Here is a 24,420-nt window from a genome sequence, read left to right as displayed (position 1 = left end):
CGTGAGGTAACGTGTGTGTGTGTGTGTGTGTGTGTGTGTGTGTGTATCATACATTCATGCACACACAGATTCATATTTCATGTATACAACCATGTGCAGTTGTCGCTTAGGATTTGTGGAGAAGGCGGAGTCCTGGGGAGGTCCTTTGCAGGGACAGGCTGGTTGGCCTCACTCTTGGTTCCTGTGCTCACTGTGACGATCATGGTGGTGGTGACAGTTCATCTTGACTGTCAACTTGATCAGATTGAGAAACATCTTGATTAGCAGCCCTCACCTGTGGGGTGTCTGTGACTCAGTTTCCTAAACAGTACAAAATAGGGATTGTAATGGCAGCCACCTGAGTTGGAGTGAAAAGGAAATGATGCTGTGTGTGTACAATGCTTGGTTTGCTGTCTGAATCTCGTCAATGCTCCATAAAGAAGCTGACCTCCGGGCTGAAGAAGTGGCTCAGCACTTGAAGGCACGTGCTTGCAAAACCTGCCAGACCATTTCGATTTCCACATAAAGCCAGATGCTGCTGACCAAGGCTCATGAGGTGCTGACCTCCCTGGTGCACAGGCCTTGGCTCTCCAGTGTGGATCACAACGGAGCTGGCTTTGGAATTCATGGCATGTGTGAAGCCCTGCATAGGACAAGGCTTGTGAGAAAGTTACCTCAAAGTGATGCCATCACCTTTTTTCTTTTTTCACATGAGTAGTATGTGAGGTGTATGCACATACGTGCTGATGCAGTGCCCTGCGCGTTCACCTGCAGTGGTCAGAGAAGAGAATTGGGTGTCCAGCCCATGCCTCACTGGCCTCTTGATCCTTGTGATGGAGTCTCTCACTGACTCTTGAGCTTACCATTCAAGAGCCTCAGTGATTCTCCAGTCTCCACTCCCCCACAGGACCGGGGTTACACATAGGCATCACCATGCCCAGCTAGTTTTTATATGAGTCCTGCAGATATAAACCTGGGCAGTCTCGGGCCCTCGTTCTTGTGCCAGAAGTGCACTTAACCACTGAGCCATCCCTCCATTTGAAGACATCTAGTTTTGGTCAGAGGTAGACCCCAGTAAATCAATTAGGCCTGCTGCAGATCTCTTGTACTATAGAAACAGAGCTGTGAAGATCTTAATTAAGCAAGAGGTCAGGAATGATTTTTTTTTTTTAATTTTTTGCAGTAGGGTTTCGTTCTAGCCCAGGCTGACCTGGAATTGACTATGTAGTCTCAAGGTGGCCTCGAACTCAGGTGATCCTCCTACCTCTGCCTCCCGAGTGCTGGAATTAAAGGTGTGTATTACCATACCTGGCAGGAATGAATTTATTTGTTTTGTCTTTTGATTTTCGAGGTAGGGTTTTGCTCTAGCCCAGGCTGACCTGGAATTCACTGTGTAGTCTCAGGGTGGTCTCGAACTCACAGTGATCCTTATCCTCCCACCTCTGCCTCCTGAGTGCTGGGATTAAAGCTGTGTGCCACCATACCCAGCAGGAATGAATTTTTTAAGCAATAGTTTTTTCCATTTATGGGAGTATGCTTTGTGTTGGCTGTAAGAAGTGAATTGACAATCATGCTTGTAACATTTTTGTGCTTTCTTCCTTATGAGTACTGTCCTTGACAGCCATCTAAATTTTGCTTGGACATCTTCAGGAACCCAGCATACAGTAGTTTCAATTTGTAGGCCTCAGTTCACCTAGAAAGGAAACTCATTAGCTTATACCTGAATTGTGTAGTTTCCTTCAGCTTTTTTTTTCTTTTTTTTTTTTTCTTTTTTTTTTTTGAGGCAAGCCCAACAGACTGGCATTTCTTTTTATGAGAGAGAACTGGTACACTAGGGCCTCAGCCCCTGCAATCAAACTCCAGATGCATGTGCCCCTGTGTGCATGTGTGACCTTGCACACTTGTGTCACTGTGCGTCTGCCTACATGGGACCTGGAGAGTCAAACATGAGTCCTTAGGCTTCACAGGCAAGTGCCCTAACCACTGAGCCATCTCTCTAGCCCTTGTTTTACTTTTTGAATCAATGTCTCATTCTAGCACAGAGTAACCTGGAACTCACTCTGTAGCCCAGGCTGGCACTGAATTCATGGTGGTTCTCCTACCTCAGCCTCCCAAGTGCTGGGATTAAAGGCATAGGCCAACATGCCTGGTCTCTTGCAGCTCTTAACTAATTGTTAGAGTCACCAAAGTCTCCTTATTGATATTATTGCCGTTCTCCAAAATATTTCCCACACAAAAGCTGGAGGGATATATAAAATTGTTTTAAATGAGGCGGGCGTGGTGGTGCATGCCTTTAATCCCAGCACTTGGGAGGCAGAGGTAGGAGGATCACCATGAGCTCGAGGCCACCCTGAGACTACATAGTTAATTCCAGGTCAGCCTGGACTAGAGTGAGACCTTGCCTTGAAAAACCAAAAAAAAAAAAAATTGTTTTAAATATTTTTACTTATTTGTAAGCAGAGAGAGAGAATGGGCATGCCAGGGCTTCCAGCTGCTGCAAATGAACTCCATACGCATGTGCTACTTTGTGTATCTGGCTTCACATGGGTACTGGAGAACTGAACTTGAGTCAATAGGCTTTGCAGGCAAGCGCCTTAACTGCTGAGCCATCTCTCCAGCCCTACAATGTTTTCTGAAACTTTTTTATTTAAAAGAGAGACAGAAAGAAAGAGGCAGATAGAGAGTGAGGGTGGGCACACCAGGGCCTCCTGCCACTACAAAGAAACTCCAGATGCATGCACCACTTTGTGCATCTGACTTTATGTGGGTAACGGGAAATCAAACACAGGCCATCAGGTTGTGCAAGCAAGGGCCTTTAACCTCTGAGTCATTTCTCCAGGCCTAGAATATTTTAAAAATATATACAGTGAGAGGTTGGCAATGTAGCTGTATGTTAGAGTGTGTGCTGAGCATGTACAAGGCCCAGGATTCTATCCCCAGGGCCACTATACATGCACACCCACATACATACATACATACATATGTACATACATACACATCACACACATATGTACAATGTATTATGTCTCAAGTATATATAGACATATAGATTACACATTTTGATTTCATCATTGCACATAGTATACATGTATCAAATTATCAAACCATACTCCATAAATATGTGTAAGTAAAATAATTAAGTGAGATACATTTATTATCATTACACACATAGCCCTCCATGGTCCAGGTGTAATTATGGGCCCAGAAAATGGGACAGTCAGTAGATTTTGCTTCAGATAGAGTAAGATATAAAGGTCAGACTACATCCAAGGACTTTCCCATTGTGGCTTCATTCTCAGGAAGGTCCCTGTCCACGAGGTGATAAATTGACCCCAAAAATCCTTGGAGGAAGAGAACAGATTTTTCTCAGATTTGGAGCTGAAGTCTCAAGGCAAACTTTTTATTTTATTTTATTTTACTTTATTAATTTGAGAGAATGAAAGAGGGAAAGAGAGAGAGAATGGGCATGTCAAGGCTTCCAGCCACTGCAAATGAATTCCAGATGCATGCACCACCTTGTGTTTCTGGCTTACCAGGGTACTGGGAACCTCAAACTGAGGTCCTTTGGCTTTGCAGGCAAGTACCATAAGACATCTTTCCATCTTTCCAGCTCCCTCCCTTCCTTCCTTCCCTCCTTCCTTCCTTTCTTTCTTTCTTTCGTTCTTTCTTTCTTTCCTTTAAAGTAGGGTTTCAGTCTAGTCCAGGCTGACCTGGAATTCACTATGTAGTCTCAGGGTGATCTTGAACTCATGGCAATCCTCCTACCTCTGCATCCCAAGTCCTGGGATTACAGGCATGCACCACCACACAGGGCTCAAGGCTGACTTTTACAGGCTGTCTGATTGGCCTGACTCACAGCACATGCTCACCTCTGCTCCAATCACTACACATGATACCTCTTCTAAGAGTCTGGGTGAGCTAGGGAAAGGGGTCCCTAGGAGAAATGTTCTAGATCAGTATGGGGCAAAGCTAGCAGGTGGCCCACTGCTTGTGTGTGTGTTCCTGTGTGTGCCCCAGCATGTGCGCAGAAGTCAGAGGACGTTGGGTGTTGGTTCTTACCTTCCACTTTGAGGCAGGGTCTCTAACTTCCCAAGCTACTATTTGAAATGCAGTGAACTCATTTGTGATATTTTGTGTTCCTTGCAAAGCCTGATGGCCTGAGTTCTATCCCCCAGTACCCACATTAAGCCAGATGCACAAAGTGACACGTGCTTCTGGAGTTCGCCTGCAGTGGCAGGAGGCCCTGGGGTGCCCATACTCACTCTTTCCGCCTGCCTCTTTCTCTGTGTTTGGCTCAGAGCCTCTGGGGGATTCTCCATTCTCTGTCTCCCTTCTTGCTGTAGGTGTGCTGGGATTTCAGTCACCCGCTGTAGCACCCAGCTTTACTTGGGGTCTGTGGATCCAAACTCAGGTATTCATGCTTGTGTGGCAAGGTCTTTATCCACTGAGCCTTCTCCCCAGCCTGTTACATGTTATCACCTTCACCGAGATATGTGTCTCTGACCGCCAACACCTCCGTGTCCCCAAATTTTTGATCTGTGTATTGTTTCCTGTATGTGCCATAACATGCAACAAAGGCTGAAGACACAGCCTTGTGGTTGATAGAATGTTCCCATCCTTAGGATCCCATATAGGTCCCCAGAAGCAGAGGAAGCAGGTTCTGTTAGCCCAGGAGGAGCTGGGGCCCAGAGGCAACATTGGACTCTGCCTGGACCCTCATTGGTGGGAATGGCAGGGCGGCTCAGTGTGCAGGACCTGGAAGAGGTTAAGGGCGCAGGCTCCCTGGCTTCTGATGACTTCTGTTGACAGAGGGGCCAGCCCTGTCGCTTTCTGAGCTGTGTGGGGAGCCAGATATCCTCACAGCGGAAAAGGAGCAGCTGTCCCCAAGCTGGCGCTGGGCTGTCACAGCTACGTGCTTGGTATCCTCTGCGTGTCCTCACACAGCTCTGCAATGGGAAGGGGCTACTAATCTCATATTTCTGAGGAGGGCTGAAGGCCTGGAGACAGCAAGGGACTGGTCTGTCTGGCCTTTGGACGAGTTGAAATTGAAGCACAGGACTTTCTGACCGTGCCTCCCACCACCCCTGGTCCCAGAGATGAAAGACCCTTTCTTAGTCTTACTTGGATTGCTGTAACAGATTACCACAGATGAGTAATTGGTAAGGAATGGAGATTTATTTCTGACACGGTGGGAAGGCCAAGATCAAGGGGCTGGAATCTGGCAAAGTCCTCTCTGGTGCATAACCCATCCAGCAGGTGGAAGAATAAGAATAGGAGAAAAGATAAGCAGGCGGAACTCACTTTTATTTTATTTATTTATTTATTTTTATTGACAACTTCCATGATTGTAAACAACATCCCCTCGTAATTCCCTCCCTCCCCCCTCTGAACTCACTTTTAAAATAATTTTTAATTTAATTTAATTATTTGCAAGGAAAAAGAGAGAGAGGAGACAGACAAAGCAAATGAGCACGCCAGGGCCTTTAGCCATTGCAAATGAGTTCCAGATATATGCCCCCCCTTGTGCATCTGGCTTATGTGGGTACTGGGGAATTGAACCTGTGTCCTTTGGCTTTACACGCAAGTGCCATAACCATTAAGTCATCTCTCCAGCCCTGAACTCACTTTTAAGATTTTTATTTATTTATTTATTTGATTATTTGAGAGTGACAGAGAGAGAAAGAGGCAGATAGAGAGTGAGAGAGAGAATGGGCACGCCAGGGCTTCCAGCTACTGCAAACGAAATCCAGATGCGAGCGCCCCCTTGTGCATCTGGCTAACGTGGGAACTGGGGAACCGAGCCTCGAACCGGGGTCCATAGGCTTCACAGGCAAGCACTTAACCGCTATGCCATCTCTCCAGCCCTGAACTCACTTTTATAACAAACCCTCTTATGATAGGGGACTCACTCAGAGAGAAGGTCATAAATCTACTTAAGGACTTCTGAAAGGTCAGCCCTGCCAACACTTCATTGGGGATGAAGTGTCCACCTTGGACAGCCAGGCCAAACCATGTCCCACGCCTTGGGGTTCGCCCCATCCCCTCCTTCCCTCCTGGCAGGTCTACATCATTCGTGTCACGTGGTCCAGCGGCTCCTCAGAGGTCCTTTACCAGCGCTACAGGAAGTTCTTTGACCTGCGGGTAAGCATTTAGGGTGGGAAGGGGAAGGCAATGATCAGACTTGCCTTCCACTGTGGCTTTAGAGCCCAGGCTCATGTCCGAGACTTCAAAATGGCTGCAGAGATGCCTCAGCAGATCAAGGTGCTTGCTTGCAAAGCCTGATCGTCTGGGTTCAGTTTCCCAGTACCCATGTAAAGCCAGATGCACAAAGTGTCACATGCATCTGGAGTTTATTGGCAGTGGCAGGAGGCCCTGGGGTGCCCGTCATCCCCCCTCTCTCAACACGTGAGTGTATGGGGAACATTCTACACTCAAACAACAATGTCACTTCTCAGAAGTCCCAGAGAGCATTGTACTGTATGTCATAGGCTGATCTCTCTGCCAGTAAATATGCTTGACCAGTTTGACAGCCAGTGGTCTTCTTGGCTCACTGCTCTACCCTTGACATCAAGGGCACAGACTAGGTAGGGAAAGAGATACCAGTTTCTCCCAGAGGCTCCGTGATATTCACTGTAGGTCTTCTTGACTATGCAAACCCAATCTGTTCCTGACAATTGGACTGGAGAATTTTTGAAGCCTTATATTCTCATTTTATTTTTATTTATTTGAAAGAGAGAAAGAGGCAGGAGATGGGGAGAGAATGAGTGTGCCAGGGCCTTCAGCCACTGCCAACGAACTCAAGATACATGCACCCCGTTGTGCAGCTGGCTTACATGGATACTGGGGAATCGAACCTGGGTCCATTGGCTTTGCAGGCAAGTGCTTTAAACACTAAGCCATTTCTCCAGCCCCATATTATATTCTTATTATGTCTTCTTATTATAAAAAAAAAAAAGAGGGGGCGATAGTAATGGGATCTTAACTGCTTTCTCCAGTATCTCTAACAGCTACCAGGCACACAGCCAAGAGTGATTGCATTCTGTGTGTAACAATTGAGACACCAGCCACCTAAGTATTGAAATGTAGTGAACTCATGTGTGATGTTTTGTGCTCAGCACCATGCAAGCACATCCCACAGTATCATAAGTTGTAATTTTATGCTGCAGACAAGCTGACTATAAGGAGGCTCGCTGGACACGTTGCTATGGGGCTGAGGGTGCAGCTGAGGAGGAGAGCCCGTGTCTCCCACACCCAAGGCCTGGAGCTGGATTACAGCCTGATATAAGTAAATAACTAAGGTGCCATCTAAAATGGGCATGACAGGAACAGGCAGAGAAGAGACAAATATGGGGGCACTGAAGACCAGCATGGCCCAGTATCCCGAGCAGGAGCCACACCTCTATGTGAGAGTGGCCAATAGCATGAAGGACAGCCAGGTCCTGTGATTCGGGCCTGGTGATAACAGAGACGCCTTACGGTACATCTTCAAGGACATAACTGCATTCGCACACTGCTGGCCTGATGTTCCAGGGGGCAGTGTCTGTGTCCAGAGCTCTGTCTTGGTGTATGCCAGGAGCCTTTTGCCAACCTGACACCACAATGAAGGAACAGCAGGGCTGAAGAACAGTGGCACTGTGATTGGCGTCCCAGGGGTTACTTACACCCACATCTCCACATCGCCAAGCCCACGCAGCCAGTGGACTCACAAGGAGGACGGTGGTCAGATTCATAGGAGCAGCAAAGTTGCCTTCTTGGCACCCAGAGAAAAACCTGATGCCAGTTTTGAAAGGATCCAGTGTCCACTGGCAGCTCCCAGCCATCTGTCCTGTGTCCCCAGAATCCTCTGTCTAGCCAACTTCATTGTCCTGCTGGCCTCTCTGGGCCAGCCTCTTGACTGGCCCATTGGCCTATATCTGCACGGCATCAGTCCTTCCGTCAGCACGTTCAGTCCCTGTCCTGCCCTGTTGTCAGCAGCCCGGAGTCCCTGGGTGAAGTTTTAGACTCCAGGGGAGAGAACCTGGAGCTGTCCTGGGTCCTTGGCTCAGACTCTACCCCAGCCTGTCAGCTGTGGTGGGCAGTGGGGGACGCGGGCATGGCGAGCGCCACCTGGAAGGAGAGAGTCCAGAAGGAAGCGGGCAGGGTGCCCTGGAAGCTCCTGACAAGACAGTTACTGAATCCCCTGTCCCGGCCTAACCCGAGGATAGACTCAGGCTCGAAGCTCAGCTTTGCCATGTCAGATCCTCTATGGCCGCAGCTTCCTCGCCTGCATAACGAGAACGACAGTGCTTTCCTCATGCATCTCTTGTGACAGTGAAGCGAGATGAGTCCTGTTCAGCACATTAGCTGTCATCTGTCTCTGTGCACAGATGTGACATCCTTTGAAAATGCCTGATCACAGATCTTCCCTGCCCCAAGTCTGTTACTCCTCCCATGTTCCTGTTCTGACTCAACTTCATTGCTACCACCATTTAGAAATCAGGTTTTGTGGGGCTAGAGAGATGGCTTAGTGGTTAAGGCACTTGCCTGTAAAGCCTGAGGACCCGGGTTTGATTCCCCAGTACCCATGTAAGCCAGGTGCACAAGATGACGCATGCATCTGGAGTTTGCTTGCAGGGGCTAGAGACCCCGGTGCACTCTTTCTATCTCTTTTGTTTTCTCAAATTAATAAATAATTTAAAATAAAAACATCAGGTTTGGGCTGGAGAAATGGTTCAATGGTTAAAGGCTCTTGTTTTCAAAGCCTGATGGCAGAGGTTCAGTTCCTCAGTACCCCCATAAAGCCAGCAGCAAAAAGAGATACATGTGGCTGGAATTTGTGTGCAGTGGCAAGAGATCCTGGTGTGCCCATTCACTCATTCTCTCTCTCTCTTTCTCTCTCTCTCTCTCTCTCTCTCTCTCTCTCTCTCTCTCTTACCCCTTCTCAAATAGATTTTTATTTTTATTTTTTTTTGTGCTTTTTTTGTTTTTTTGATATAAGGTGTCACTCTAGTCCAGGCTGATCTGGAATTCACTTTGTATTCTGAGGTTGGCCTTGAACTCATGGTGATCCTCCTACCTCTGCCTCCCAAGTGCTGGGATTAAAGGCAAGTGTCACCACACCTGGTTTAAATATTTTGTTTTGTTTAATTTTTTTGTTTATTTTTATTTCTTTATTTGAGAGCGACAGGCAGAGAAAGAGGCAGAGAGAGAGAGAGAGAGAGAGAGAGAGAGAGAGAGAGAGAATGGGCACACCAGGGCTTCCAGCCACTGCAAACGAACTCCAGATGCATGTGCCCCCTTAGCATCTGGCTAGCGTGGGTCCTGCGGAATTGAGCTTCGAACTGGGGTCCTTAGGCTTCACAGGCAAGCGCTTAACTGCTAACCCATCTCTCCAGCCCTTGTTTTGGTTTTTTGAGGTAGGGTTTTACTCTACTCCAAGCTGACCTGGAATTCGCTATATAGTCTCAGGGTGGCCTCGAACTCATAGCAATCTCCTACGTCTGCCTCCTGAGTACCGGGATTAAAGGTGTGCGCCACCATGTCCTGCTATCGAATAAATTTTATTGAAAAAAAAAACAGGTTTTCTTCCCAGCTTGGCCTAATGCAATAAAATTGTCAAAGGAGGGGATGGGGAAATGGCTTAGTGGTTATGGCATTTGCCTGAGAAGCCTAAGGACCTGGATTCGATTCCCTAGGACCCATGTAAGCCAGATGCACAAGGATGCACATGTGTCTGGAGTTTTATGCACTGGCTAGAGGCACTGATGTGCCCATTCTCTCTTTCTCTCTCATAAATAAATAAATAAAATTTAAAAGAAATGCTGTCAAAGGACTGGAGAATGCCTATTGGTCAAGATGCTTACTTGCACACCTAACCACCCAGTTTCAAATTCCAAGTACCAAAGTGGCACGTGCATCTGCGCATCCGGAATTCATTGGCAGTGGCTGGAGGTCTTGGTGTGCCCATTCTCTCTGTCTGTGTCTCTCCTAGCCACTCTCTGCTTGCAAGTAAATAAAATAAAAGTCGATTTAATAATTTATTTATTTATTTGAGGCGGGGAAAGGCAGGGATCAAGGAGGGAGAGATTGGGCATGCCAGGGGCCCCAGCTGTTGCAAATGAACTCCAGACACACACACCACCTTGTAAATCTGGCTTACTGGGTACTGGGGAATTGAATCCCAATTCTTTGGCTTTGCCAGCAAGCACCTTAACCACTAAGCCATCTGTCCAGCCCAAAGCAAAAGTATGTTTTAAATATTTTATTATTTATTTATTTATTTAACAGATAAAAAGGGGGTAGAGGGAAAGAGAGGGAGGGAGAGAGGGAGGGAGGGAGGAAGGGAGGGGAGAATGGATGCGCCCAGGCCTCCAGCCACTGCATATGAGCTCTAGTCATGTGCGCCCCCTTGTGCATCTGCCTAACCTGGGTCCTGGGGAATCGAACCTGGGTCCTTTGGCTTTGCAGGCAAATGCCTTAACAGCTAAGCCTTCCCTCCAGCCTCCCTCTGCCAAAAGCAAAAGTATGTTTTAAACAACTTGTCCAAGGGCAGAGCTTTAGGCAGCTTTAAGGAGTCCCAGATGGGTGGCCAGAGTGAAGAGGTCATGCAGTTCCAGAGGGTCCGTCTCAATCTGGAAGCAGCCCGCCCTGCCCCAACATCCACCCCTACCTAGAAGGGCAGCTGGGAGAGGTTGGGGCAGCTCAACTCAGCTATCCTCAAGGGCCAGGGGCTACAACTCCTTAACACTGAATGATTTTATATATGTATATTTTGGAGTTAGAGAAAGATAGACAGAGAACGGGCATGCACCACCTTGTGCACCTGGCTTACATGGATACTGAGGAATCGAACCTGGTTCCTTAGGCTTCACTGGCAAGTGCATTAACCCATGACCATTTCTCCAGCCCTATTTTTAGATTTATTTTTAGAGAGAGAGAGAAAGGGAATTGCTGTCCCAGGGCCTCAGCCACTGCAATCGAACTACAGTTACTTGCGCCCCCTAGTGTGCATATGCGACCCTGCACTTGTGTCACCTTTGTGTGTCTGGCTTATGTGGGATCTGGAGAGAACTTGAACATGGGTCCTTAGACTTCGCAGGCAAGCGCCTTAACCACTAAGCCATCTCTGCAGCCCTGGAATTTTTTTAAGATTTATTTTTCTTCTAGTTATTTATTAGAGACAGAGAGTGGGATAGAGAGAGTGTGAGTGGGTGTGCCAGGGCCTCAAGCCACTGCAAACAAACTCCGAATGCATGTGCCACCGTGTGCATCTGGCTAATGTGGGACCTGGAGAATTGAACCTGGGTCCTTAGGCTTTGCAAGCATGTGGTTAACAGCTAAGTCATCTTAACATCTTTTTATATTTTGTTTTGATTTATGTATTAGAGAGAGACAGAGAAAGAATGGGAGCACCAGAGCCTCTAGCCACTGCATATAAACTGCTGATGCACACACTGCCATGTGCATCTGGCTTACATGGGTGCTGGGGAATCAACCTGGGTCCTTAGGCTGCACATTGAAGCCCTTAACTGCTAAGCCACTCTCCAGCCCACTAGATTGCTTTATACCACCTAGCTGCTCCTTGACTTATAACGGGAAGTACTTGGAGTAGAAAATGTCCCGAGTCCACCTGTGCCGTCAGCTGCGCAGGCTGCCGTGGGTATTGGCTGTGCTCTTCAGGCCACGCGTCTAGCAGGGGCTGTGGCTTCTTCCCTCGCCAGCATCATGACGGCACTGAACCAATAGCGTCAGCCGCAGAAAAGATCCAAACTCCAAATTCAGGTGTCGCTGAATGTCAAATGGCAAGTGGAACTTACTATCCATATATTCTTTTACTTTTTCCCATTTATTTGGTACATGTGTGTACATGCATGTTCCCGTGTGTGACTTGGAGCACTACAGCACACGTGTGGAGGTCAGAGGACAACGTTCAGGTGTACACTGTGGCCGTCTGCATCCTCTGAGGCAAGGTCTCTCATTCTCCACTTCATTCCTGGAGCTTCTGGGAAATTTTCCTGTGTCCACCTCCCTCCTCACTGTATGGACGCTGACATGACAGAAGCCTGCCACAGCTTCTGGCTCCTACCTGGGACCTGGGCCTCCAAACTCAGGTTCTTAAAGTGGCATGGCAAGTGCGTTATCCACTGAGCCATCTTCCCATCCCCCATCCTTTAAAAATGTATCTATTTATTTGAGAGGCAGAGAGAGACAAAGAGAGAGAGAGAGAGAAAATGAGTGTGTGTGCACCAAGGTCTCTTGCCACTGCAAACAAATTCCAGATGCATATGCCACTTGGCATGTCTGGCTTCATAAGAGTACAGGGAAATCAAATCTGGACCAGTAGGCTTCCAAGCAAATGCCTTTAACCATTGAGCATTCATTTTTCCAGCCCTGACCCCATCTTTCTTTTCTTTTCTTTTTTAATTTTTTTGTTCATTCTTATTTATTTGAGAGTGACAGACAGAGAGAGAAAGAAGCAGAGAGAGGCAAAGAGAGAGAATGGGAGCGCCAGGACCTCCAGCCATGGCAAACGAACTCCAGATGTGTGCGCCCCCTGCTGCATCTGGCTAACATGGGTCCTGAGGAATCGAGCCTCGAACCAGGGTCCTTAGGCTTCACAGGCAAGCGCTTAACCACTAAGCCATCTCTCCAGCCCTCTTCCTTTCTTTTTGTAAAATATATTTTTATTTATGTATTTATTTGAGAGGAAGAAATCATTTATTTATTAATTTTTTTATTTGTTTATTTATTTGAGAGGAAGAAAGAAGCAGAAACAGTAGAGAGAGAGAGAACATGGACACGCCAGGGCCTCCAGCCACTGAAAACAAACTCCAAATGGATGTCCCCCCTTGTGCATCTGGCTTACGTGGGTCCTAGAGAGTCAAAACTCGGATCCTTTGGCTTTGCAGGCAAACGCTTTAACTGCTAAGCCATCCTCCAGCTACCCCCTTCCCCCGCCACACATCTATATTTTCTAACCACAGAAAACAACATCACTTTGTAGGAAGACTGGAAGCACACTGTCTCTTTGAACCCCAGGCCAGCATCCTGTCTGCTATCCTGCTTGTCCCCAAGGCCACCATGTACTGGACACAGGTTCAGCCAGTGCCACAGTGAGGCTGAGTGTGGGGTGGCAGATGCTGGCTCTCACAAGCTGGGGAAAACAGGATTTGGCTTCTGGGACTTGTGCCCTGAGCTCACTGGGTGAGGAATGGTGAGTCATTTACCTCTTGGAACCTCTGTGTTCCCTGAAAAATGGATTAAGAGTGCACTTGGGAGGCAGAGGTAGGAGGATCACCGTGAGTTCAAGGCCACCTAGAGACTACATAGTAAATTCCAGGTCAGCCTAGGCTAGAGCAAGACCCTACCTCAAAAAAAAAAAAAAATCTCTAGTCATGGTTAAGATTTCCTGGAAAACATTCTCTGAATGTTGCCCAATCCTTTATCCTCACCACCCTTAGCAGGTCCACGCCTAGGCTAGTGGGGGGAGGGGCTCCAAGTCAGCACAACCCTCCCAAAGTCCTATGTCAACTGATGTGCCTTCTTTCTGCTGACCCCTTGACACCATGTCCCAGCACTGGAAGGACCCCAGAAGTCACCGACATGCTGCCCTGAGGAAAGGCCAGAAGCTGCTGCCTGGCCCACAGTGCTGTGATCTCATGGGTTTTCTGTGGAGGAACAAGAGGTGTCCTCCAATCTCACTGCTCTGCTGATCCATTTGATGGGGCTTCCCCGATGGGCCAAGGACCTGGCTCTAACTCCAGGCTGACAGTGACGATGCAGGTTGGAAGGGGCACTGGTCATGTGATAACGTCTTCACACTAAGGCCTTCCACTGGCCAGGGGTTAATTTTTGTTTGTCTTTTTCTAAGGCAGGTCTCACATTAGCTCAGGCTATCCTGGGACTTCCTTTGTAGCCCCAGGCTGGCCTCAAACTCATGGAGATCCTTCTGTCTCAGCCTGCTGAGTGCAGGGATTAAAGACATGATCCACCACACCCAGCTGATATTTTAAAAAAATATTCTTTGTTTGCAAGGAGTGAGAAAATGGAAGGATGACACCAGGGTCTCTTGTCACCGTAAACAAATTCCAGACACACGCACCACTTTGTGCATCTGGTGGTACGTGGGGAACGTGGGAACGGAACCTAGCCCGTGAGGCGTGTCTCGCACTTGTCACACTGTAGGACATTTGAGCTGGGCCTTGCTCTTTGGTCCTGTTGCTTCCGCCACTTTCTGATCTAGAAAAAGCTGGGAGAAAAATCTGTCTTTGGGCTCCCTAACTGCCTAATGCTCTTCTGCATTGGACAGGAAGACAGGGCCTTTGAGGGCGAGGCTGGGGTTGCATGGGGTTCTTACTGGGGCACCGATGTCTTTACAAGATGAGTAAGAGACACCAGGGGCGTAGGGGCACAGAGGAAAAGCCCGTAAGGACACAATGCCCCGGGCACAGGCACTGCAAGCCAAAGAAGCGTTCTTCCTAGTATGTCAGCACCTTGACCTTGGACTTCCAGCTACCTGAACTGTGCGAAAATGAAGTTCTGTCCTTTAAACAGTCATGTGTGTGCGTGTGCGTGCATGTGTGTGCGTGCATGTGTGTGTGTGTGTGTGTGACATGCATGAGCCTGTGTGTACAGTCTTGTATGACGACACCCGCAGCAAAGGCGCACTCTCCTAACCTACCTGACAGCCCTGTGTTCTCACCTTCCCTCAGGGCCCAGTCCCTGTCCTCCCTCTGGCCCTGATCTTCCTTTTAGTCCTTTGAAGTTAGAATCCTTTTGTTTATTTATTGATTTGAGAGTGACAGACAGAGAGAGAGAGAAAGAGGCAGAGAGAGAGAGACAGAATGGGCACATCAGGGTCTCCAGCCACTGCAAACAAACTCAAGATGCATGCACCACCTTGAGCATCTGGCTTACATAATTACTGGGGAACTGAGCCTTGAACCAGGGTCCTTAGGTTTCACAGGCAAGTGCTTAACCACTAAGCCATCTCTCCAGCCCTGAAGTTAGAATCCTTTAAACAAAACCTCACCTAAGTTGGGCTTTCATGACCATCAAGCAGATTTTGGTGTCCTATCACCTGGAACCTCAACTCTTAAAAACACAAGTGTCAGGGCTGGAGAGATTGCTTAGTGGTTAAGGGGCTTGCCTGAAAAGCCTAAGGACCCATGTTCAACTCTCCACATAAGCTAGATGGACAAGGTGATGCAAGCTAACAAGGTCCCACATGTGCACAAGATGGCGCATGTGCCTGCTGTTCGATCACAATCGCTGGAAGCACCTGGCTTGATTTCCCCCCCACCCTCTGTCTCTCATAGAAAAATTACAAACCCTCCCACAAGTGTTAGGTTCCCCTCCATGGAGATGAAAATAAATATTCTCACCCTTCATAATGAGCCATGCTCTTTAAACATATGCAATGGAACTTCAGTTCAAAACTCAGAGATTAGCTCAAAGAAGGGCCAGGGGATCATAATCAACGACAGAGCAATTGTTACTATAACAAGACCTTGGGTTCAATCGCCAGCACTGAAAAAAGGAAGAGATAAAGAAGGAAGAAAGGAAAGAAGAAAGGAAGGGGGAGGAAAGAAGGGAGGAATAAGGGTTGAAGGAAGGAAGGAAGGCAGGCTATCGGCGCTTTGTGTAATACGCTGGCTGCGTTCTGTCTGTGTCCTGAGTACTTGAGTTATGGACTGGTGTGTTTGGCGGTGGAAAATACATAGCAGAAGGACATGAAAGATGTGAACTATGGCACAGAAGGAAGTTGTTGCAGTCAGCTTCGCATTGCTGACAGAAAACAGTCGACCAAGAGCAGCTTGTGGGAAAAGGGGGTTTATTTTGGCTTACAGACTCAAGGGGAAGCTCCATGATGAGGGGGGGAAATGATGGCATGAGCAGAGGGTGGATATCACCTCTTGGCCAACATCAAATGGACAACAGCAACAAGAGTGTGCCAAACACTGGCAAGAGGAAGCTGGTTATAGCACCCATAAGCCTGCCCCCAACAGCACACCACTTCCAGGAGGGTTTAATTCCCAAGTTGCCATCAGCTGGGGACATGGCATTCAGAACACCTAAGTTTACGGGGGACACCTAAATCAAACCACCACAGAAGTGTAGACTGGTTTCAGGCTGTTTTAGCTGCTGTTGTGTAAAAGATTGCCACACTGAGGAGGGTCCAGTTGCTCTGCATTAGCCCAGCAGAGGAGTGCTGCTGCTTTGCAAAGAAAGGGGCCTGAAGGAGGACTGCTGAAGAAGGTTCCTGCTCCTCAAAGTTGGGCTGCATTCCCTCTTCCCTCAGTTAACCAATCTGCAGCCGCCTTAGTGCTGGTTTTGTACGAATGACAAATGCAGGAGAGAGGGTCAATGGACGACTACAGCCACAGCTCCGGGAGCCGCTGAGGCCTGGCCGTGTAAAACAGGCCCCGAAGGGAGACCCTGCGAGGCCACGCGTGCAGCTGTGAAGATGAACACGGGCTGCAGCGGGAGCCTCGGAAGGTGGAGATGACAGGACTGCGGAGCAGCTGCCAGGGAAGACGCTGCGTGGGAGAAGATTCTGCCCCGCCCGCAAGCAGCACAGCTGGAGGATCAGAGTTGCCCAAGTGCTTCGGAGCCCGAGGATTTCATCAGGAGTCCAGGACCCAAACGTGGAGCTGCAGAACTTGATGTTTGCCCTGCTGGTTTTCTATATTGCATTGGTCTAACCTTTCCTTACTATGCCTCCATCCTCCTTTCTGGAATGGGAATGTTTTCTCTACCATTATATATTGGAAGTATGTTGCAGGGCTCACAGTTGACTGTCTTGAGTTTCAGATAAGACTTTGGCCTTTTGAGATTTTTTGAGGGTTGCAGAATAGCCCAGGATGGACTGGAACTCACTCTGTAGTTCCAGGCTGGCCTCAAACTCACACTGATCCTCCTATCTCTGCCTCCTGAGTGCTGGAATTAAAGGCATGCACCCCCACACCCAGTGTCTTTGGAGTTTTGAACAGTGTTGGCATTGGTAAGGGCTATGGGGTCTTTTAAAGCTGGATTGAATGCATTTTGCATAATGAGATGGCCATGAGCCTATGAGCATCAGAGGCAGACTGTGGTGGTTTGAATGGAAATGATCCACATAACCTCATGTGTTTGTGATTAAGCCTCACACTTTATACCTCGCTGATGTACACTTTGAGAGGTGAAGTCTTGCTAGAGGAGGTGTGTGACTGGGGGTCGGTCTTGGATTTTATGACCCTGCTAATGTGCCAGGGCTAGGTAATCCCGTCTTGCTATTCCTGATGTGACACTCTGCTATGTGTTCTTGTCATGCTTCCCTGACACAATGAACCTTTGCTTCAAAACTGTGAGCTGAAATAAACCCTTTTCTTTCAGAAGATGTTCTGGTTGAGTGTTTGGTCCCAGCACAACAAGAAGGCAATAAGAACTATTTATTAAGTTGTGCATGATGGTGCACGCCTTTATCCCAGCACTCGTGAGGCAGAGGTAGGAGGGTTGCCTTGAGTTTGAGGCCAACCTGAGACTACATAGTGAATTCCAGGTCAGCCTGGGAGAGAGAAAGACCCTACCTCAAAACAACAACAACCAAAGAACTATTTATCATTTTCCAATAAATTTTAAAAGTGCACTAGCTAATTACATTCCAACAATCCCATTCCTGGGTATTCTGTACAGAGGGAAAGATGGATGGATGGATGGATGGGCAGATGCATGGATGGATAGATGTATGATGGATGGATCACACACACACACACACACACACACACACAAACCACCACCACCACCATACTACCCACAAACACACACACATGAATAAACACACACATACTCATGCTGTCCACATACAAACACATGCACACACATACCAACATGCTATCCACATACACAAACTCCTGCATACGCACCACCATGCTGCCCACATAGAAACACATGTGCATATACACACACATACCACCACGTTTACCACATACACACACACACACACACTCACACACCACCATGCTGCTCACATATACAAAAACATGCAAAGCATACACACACACCACCTTGATCACCATGTACACACACATGCATATCCACAAATACACACATACCACCATGCTGCCCACATACACAAACACACGCACACACACTGTAGTAAAAAAAAAAAATTAAGTAAACAAAATAGAAGATCACTTCAAAAAATCATTCACTGTGATCAATTTGGATTTATCCCACAGATGCAGGAATGATTCAAAACATGCAAAGGGACCAATGTAAGGTGTCATATAAATAATCTCATAGGCAGAAATCACATTATCATCTCAATAGATGCAGAAAAAGCCTCGAACAAAATTACAGTATCCATACAGTACACAAGTCCTGGAGAAATTATTATGCCAAAGGCTATGTATGATACAGCTATGGCCAATATGCTGACAGAATAGTTCCCATAAAATCAGAGCAGAACAGCAATGTCCGCTATCACCAGAATTATGTAGTATCTATATAATTTTTAAGTAATTAAATATACTGTGAACTAGCAGCAAAGACAAGACAAACAGGGAACAGGTGTAGCAGCGTTTGTTCACCTCAGAGATGCATGGAAATGTGCGGATTCTGGGCAATCAGTGAGGAAGTGCAGGAACCCAGCAAGTACTAACTAACATGCAGTTGTCAAAGGGTGAACACTGCCAACGATCACACAAAGAATTGTTGGAAAGGACTGGAGAGATGGCTTAGAGGTTAAGGCATTTGCCTGCAAGGCCAATGGATCCAGGTTCGATTCCCCGGGACCCACATCATCCAGATGCACAAGGTGGAGCATGCATTGGGAGTTCATCTGCAGTGGCTGAAGGCCACTCCTCTCTCTGTCTCTTTCTCTCTAACACATAAAATCAACAAATTTTAAAAAAAAAGAATTGTAGGACAGTATTCAGAGTGTAGCAATCAATTTACAAAACATTATCCTGACTGTTTGGAAAAGGTAAGGAACAGAAAGATTAAAACAATGTTTGACAGATGAAAGTGACTTCCAAACTGTGCTGCCAGTGATACAAGAACTCAAAAGAAATGCTGCAAGGAAGACTCTTTAAAAATATGGACACAGGAAAATTTCCTGGGAGATCTGGCCCAGCCCTGCAAAGAACATGATCAGAGAGAATCTAGAGCAAGAAACCCTGTCCCAAATGAGGAAGAGGGGGGCTGGAGAGATGGCTTAGTGGTTAAGGCACTTGCCTGCAAAGTCTAACCACCTAGGTTCAATTCCCCAGAACCCCTGTAAAGCCAGACACACAAAGAGGTGCATGCATCTGGAGTTCATTTACAGTGGCTAGAGGCCCTGGTGCACCCGTTCTCTCTGCCTCTCTCTCTTATATCTCTCTCTGTTTGCAAATAAATGAATAAAATATTTTTAAAATTACACATGAGGAAGAGGGTCAATCAGAACGCTGTCCTCCGACCTCCACACTGGCATCACAGCACAGGCACACACACGTGAACATACACATGAACACACGAACACGCAAACACACAAATAAACTTTTTATATTTTTTAAAGAAGTATTCAATAACTAAATCACATTTTGCTTTTCATTTCCATATTTTCTCCAAATGAACAGATAGCAATATTATTTTCACCATTATATTTTTTTTTCATAATTAAATTTTTCCTTTATTTGTTTTAGAGACAAGGCATTTGTATACAGCACAGGCTGGCCTTGAACTCACTATCCTCCTGCCATAGGCCAAGTACTAGCAAGTTTACTGGTAAAAATATGTTAATGATAATGCAGGACTTCGAGTTAAGTTGGCAGCATAGGAACCAAGCCAAAGCAGCCTAGGGGAGAAAGAGCCAAAAAGAACCCAGCAAAATACACTCTTCTACTACAAAGTGAGGTGTATAAGAAAATATCAGCTGCAGCAGAGAAGCAGGAGAGACCAGAGTGTGCACAGACCACAGACGCAGGCAGGAGCAGCTCCAGCGGCATCGGCACCAGGTCCGTGTGGCCACAGCCGCCAGGCTCAGACTGAGCCACAGGCAAAGCCAGGTGAGGGGATTCTCCACTCACACCGGAGCTCCTCGCAAACTCAAACGGGAAGGGAGCTCACCTACACAGCCCCTGGCACAGGCGATCAGAGCAGCAGCCCACCAACCCAGCCAGCCTACCTGTCCACAGCCCAGCAAAGAGGGTCCCAAGCATAATTGAGCAGCTTACATGAGACCAAATCCATTCCAAAGGTTAATTGAGATTACACCAGGTCAGTACCTACCCAAGAAGACTGGTATATAGGCTTGAATTAGAAGTGCTAATTGCAGCTTCCATGTCAGTGTAAATTATATGTTAAATCTGATGGATGGTCAGATTTGCCATTCTTAAATAAGCTATATTTTGGGCTTATAATTTGTTGCTTTCTTATGTATAGTGCCTCTGTTACCTCTTCTGTTCTTCATTGGGGAAGGGTCTCACTTGGTCACAAGCTGACTTGGAACCCTCTACAGACCAGAAATCTTAGCCTCCCAGTTGACAGGATTAAGAGTGTGGGCAACACACATCCTTAGGGACCATGACTTAGAGGATTTGCCTGTCATAACACCTGCTCTTGCATAAATACTCTGCACTGTTTTTCATTGAATGTGTACATTATTTAGCTAAATTTTAGAATTTGGCTGTATTTTGTTCCACTCAGCCTACTTGAATACTCTCATAACAGGCAAACCCAACAACTAGGGTCACTTTTATGGTTACTATGAAAGTCTTAAGAGCCACACCTAGCACTGTAAGCTTCTACCCTGAACATATATAACATCAGATTGATTGATACACCTAATAGTACTGCAGATAATTAGAAAATGCAAGCACTAAATTAATCCAAGCTGCAAAAATGTCTACATTATAATACAAAAAACTCAAAACAATATAAGTCCAGCAAGAAGTACTAATGTATCATCAGTGACCTCCAGTCAGACTGATTTAGAGGAAACGCCTGAGAAAGATTGCAAAAGAATCATTAAAATATGTTCAAAGAAATCAAAGAGAAAATCAAAGGAATCAAAGAAGACAAATGAATCCAATTTAATGAAATAAGGAAGTCAATACAAGACATAAATAGGGAAATAGAAATAATAAAGAAAACCCAAACAGTTATCAAAAATCTCCCAACTAAAAAAAAAAAGTCCAGGCCCAGATAGATTCACTGGTGAATTTTACCAGACATTAATGAAAGAATAACACCAATGCTTCTTATACTTTTCCATAAAATAGAAAAAGAAGGAATTCTACCAAACTCCTTCTACAAAGTCAGCATCACCCTGATACCAAAACCAGACAAAGATAGTCCAAAAAAAGAAATTTACACACTGATCTCCCTCATGAACATTGATACAAACATGTTCAACAAAATTTGTCAAATACAACACAAGAATATATCAGAAAGATCATTTGCCCCAACCAAGTAGGCTTTATCCCAGAGATGCAGGGATGGTTCAACATATGCAAATCAATAAATGTAATACATTATATAAATGGACTGAAGGACAAAAATCATGTGATCATCTCATTAGATGCAGAAAAAGCATTTGACAAAATCCAACATCCCTTCATGATAAAAGTCCTACAGAGACTAGGAATAGAAGGAACATATCTCAACATAATAAAAACTATTTATGACAAGCCTACAGCCAACATATTACTAAATGGAGAAAAACTTGAAGCTTTCCCACTAAAATAAGGAACAAGACAAGGGTGCCCACTGTCCTCACTTTTATTTAATATAGCACTGGAAGTCTTTTTCAAATTTATTTTTATTTATTTGACAGAAAGAAAAGAGGCGGGGGAGAGAAGGGGGGCGGTGGAGGGAGAGAACGGCCAAACCAGGGCTTCCAGCCACCGCAAACAAACTCCAGACTAATGTGTCACCTTGTGCATGTTGCTTACTTCCTGTGGAATCAAACCTGGGTCCTTTGGCTTTGCAAGCAAATGCCTTAACTGTGAAGCCATCCTTCCAGCCCCCCAAAAAATCTTGATTATACTTGTACCCCAACTCCTTATGTATGTGACTTTTTTTAGGTGGGTGGAATGCAAGGGACTAAACCCAAGGCCTAATGTATTCTTGGGTTTTCCACCATTGAGCTATATCCCTAACCCCTTAACACTTCCAGATACTGTCTTTCTGAAACTTTTCTCTATTAAGTGTAGTACTGGCAGTATTAACCATAGCAATAAGGCAAGATTCAAACATAAAAGGGATACAAATTGGAAAGGAAGAGATCAAGTTATCATTATTTGTGGATGACATGATTCTATACTTAAAAGACCGGTTCCGCAGGCGCGGCGCTCGGTGTTTGCTCGGCCCGCGGTCTCAGCAGGTGCCCCGCTCGGCCCGCCGCCCGAGGCCCTGGCCGCCGCTCCAGCGCGCCTGGATCTGGCCCCCTGGTCCGCGAAGATGGCTGCCGTACGCCGGGCCCGCAGTTACTGCCGCTGCCTGGTGCGCTTCTCCGACCGAGAACTCTGCTAAGCCCTGCGGGAGAGCGGCAGGAGTAGACTCGGACCCCCGGCACCCGCTCGCAGGGAACGGCGCCGGGGCGCGGAGTGCCCCTCGGCTGCGGCCGGCCGCCCCTCCAGCATGGCAGAAGCAGAGGAAGATTGTCATTCTGATGCTGTCAGAGCAGGAGATGACAATGAAAATGAGAGTCCTGCTGAAACTGATCTGCAGCCATCAAGTTTTATCCTAGGGCTATGCAACTTGTACCTGATATAGAATTCAAGATTACTTATACCCGATCTCCAGATGGTGATGGCATTGGAAACAGCTACAGTGAAGACGATGATGATAGCAAGATGGCAGATCTCTTGTCCTGCTTCCAGCAACAGCTCACATTTCAGGAATCTGCACTCAAACTGTGTCAGCCCGAGCTTGAGAGCAGTCAGACTCACATATCAGTGCTGCCGATGGAAGTCCTGATGTACATCTTCCGGTGGGTGGTGTCTAATGACTTGGACCTCAGGTCATTAGAGCAGTTGTCGCTGGTGTGCAGAGGATTCTATATTTGTGCCAGAGACCCTGAAATATGGCGTTTGGCCTGCTTGAAAGTATGGGGTAGAAGCTGCATTAAGCTTGTTCCATACTCATCCTGGAGAGAGATGTTTTTAGAACGGCCTCGTGTTCGCTTTGATGGGGTGTATATCAGTAAAACTACATATATTCGTCAAGGAGAACAGTCTCTTGATGGTTTCTATAGAGCCTGGCACCAAGTGGAATATTACAGGTACATAAGATTCTTTCCTGATGGTCATGTGATGATGTTGACAACCCCTGAGGAGCCTCAATCTATAGTTCCCCGTTTAAGAACTAGGAATACCAGAACGGATGCAATTCTACTGGGTCATTATCGCTTGTCACAAGATGCAGACAATCAGACCAAAGTATTTGCTGTAATAACTAAAAAAAAAAAGAAGAAAAACCTCTCGACTATAAATACAGGTATTTTTGTCGTGTCCCTGTACAAGAAGCAGATCACAGTTTTCATGTGGGGCTTCAGCTATGTTCCAGTGGCCACCAGCGGTTCAATAAACTTATCTGGATCCATCATTCTTGTCACATTACTTACAAATCAACTGGTGAGACTGCAGTGAGTGCTTTTGAGATTGACAAGATGTACACCCCTTTGTTCTTTGCCAGAGTGAGGAGCTACACTGCTTTCTCAGAAAGGCCTCTGTAGAACCTCAGGTCCAGCCAGTCTTCTATCACTGTTGCATGGATAAAAGCATATAATACAAGAATACCTAAGTTTGTGTATGTATGTGTGTGTGTGTGTGCGTGCGTGTGTGTGTGTGTGTGTGTGTGTGTATACATATATATATTTGAATGGAATTGGATCTTGTTTTTAAATTGTTTGAATTCCTTTAAGAAGAGTATAAATTATTATTTTTTATTTAAGGGGATAGTTGAATCTTGGGATATTTTGGGTTGAATTTATAAGCTATTTAAGAACATTTATGTTGTGGAAAAAACATAATAAGAGGTTTAAATCATGTTCTTTTTGAAACAGATTTATGAGCAGATTTCAGTCACATAAGTTGCCTCTGCCTGTTCATCCTAATACTTAAATGCATCAGGGGAGCCTTCACTGGATAAGTATTTTATTTCCCGCATGAGTTAGTGTCTTTGCACTACATGAGGTCAAAATGTGAAAACCTGTTCTGGATTTGTTTGAAACTGTTCAATTAAGTTCATAAATAAATGTTTGCTACAAGGAAAATAAAATAAAATAAAAGACCCTAAAGACTCTACCAGCAAACTCTTAGAGCTGACAAACACCTACAGCCATGTAGCAGGATACAAAATAAACATCCCAAAATCAGTAGCCTTCCTATATGCTAATAACAAACACACAAAGGATGAAATCAGAGAATTACTCCCATTCACAATTACATTAAAAACAGTACCTTGGAATAAACTTTACCAAAGAAATGAAGGATCTCT

At 46.2% G+C, this 24,420-nt stretch overlaps 2 protein-coding genes across 2 annotated transcripts in view; both read left to right on the top strand.

Moving 5' to 3' along the window:
- The window catches only part of LOC123454647 (liprin-alpha-3-like), a 49,720-nt gene extending 27,268 nt beyond the window's left edge, over positions 1-22,452 (top strand). Inside the window, exons 9-10 of the mRNA XM_045133374.1 lie at positions 6,040-6,120; positions 22,264-22,452. Of these exons, the coding sequence (XP_044989309.1) occupies positions 6,040-6,120; positions 22,264-22,452 (270 nt within the window). The remainder of the gene's footprint in view (positions 1-6,039; positions 6,121-22,263) is intronic.
- Positions 22,453-22,645: 193 nt separating this feature from the next.
- Positions 22,646-24,196, top strand: LOC123454744 (F-box only protein 9-like). Its single transcript, XM_045133937.1, is given in 3 exon segments — positions 22,646-23,378; positions 23,381-23,664; positions 23,987-24,196. Coding segments are annotated over 2 exon segments (981 nt in total). The 5' UTR covers positions 22,646-22,673; the 3' UTR covers positions 23,657-23,664; positions 23,987-24,196.
- Positions 24,197-24,420: the final 224 nt, after the last annotated feature.

The sequence above is a fragment of the Jaculus jaculus genome, chromosome 14, assembly GCF_020740685.1.
Source record: "Jaculus jaculus isolate mJacJac1 chromosome 14, mJacJac1.mat.Y.cur, whole genome shotgun sequence".
Taxonomy (NCBI): domain Eukaryota; kingdom Metazoa; phylum Chordata; class Mammalia; order Rodentia; family Dipodidae; genus Jaculus; species Jaculus jaculus.
Note: the sequence above shows the minus strand (reverse complement) of the source record. Positions and strands in the feature narration are given on the sequence as shown.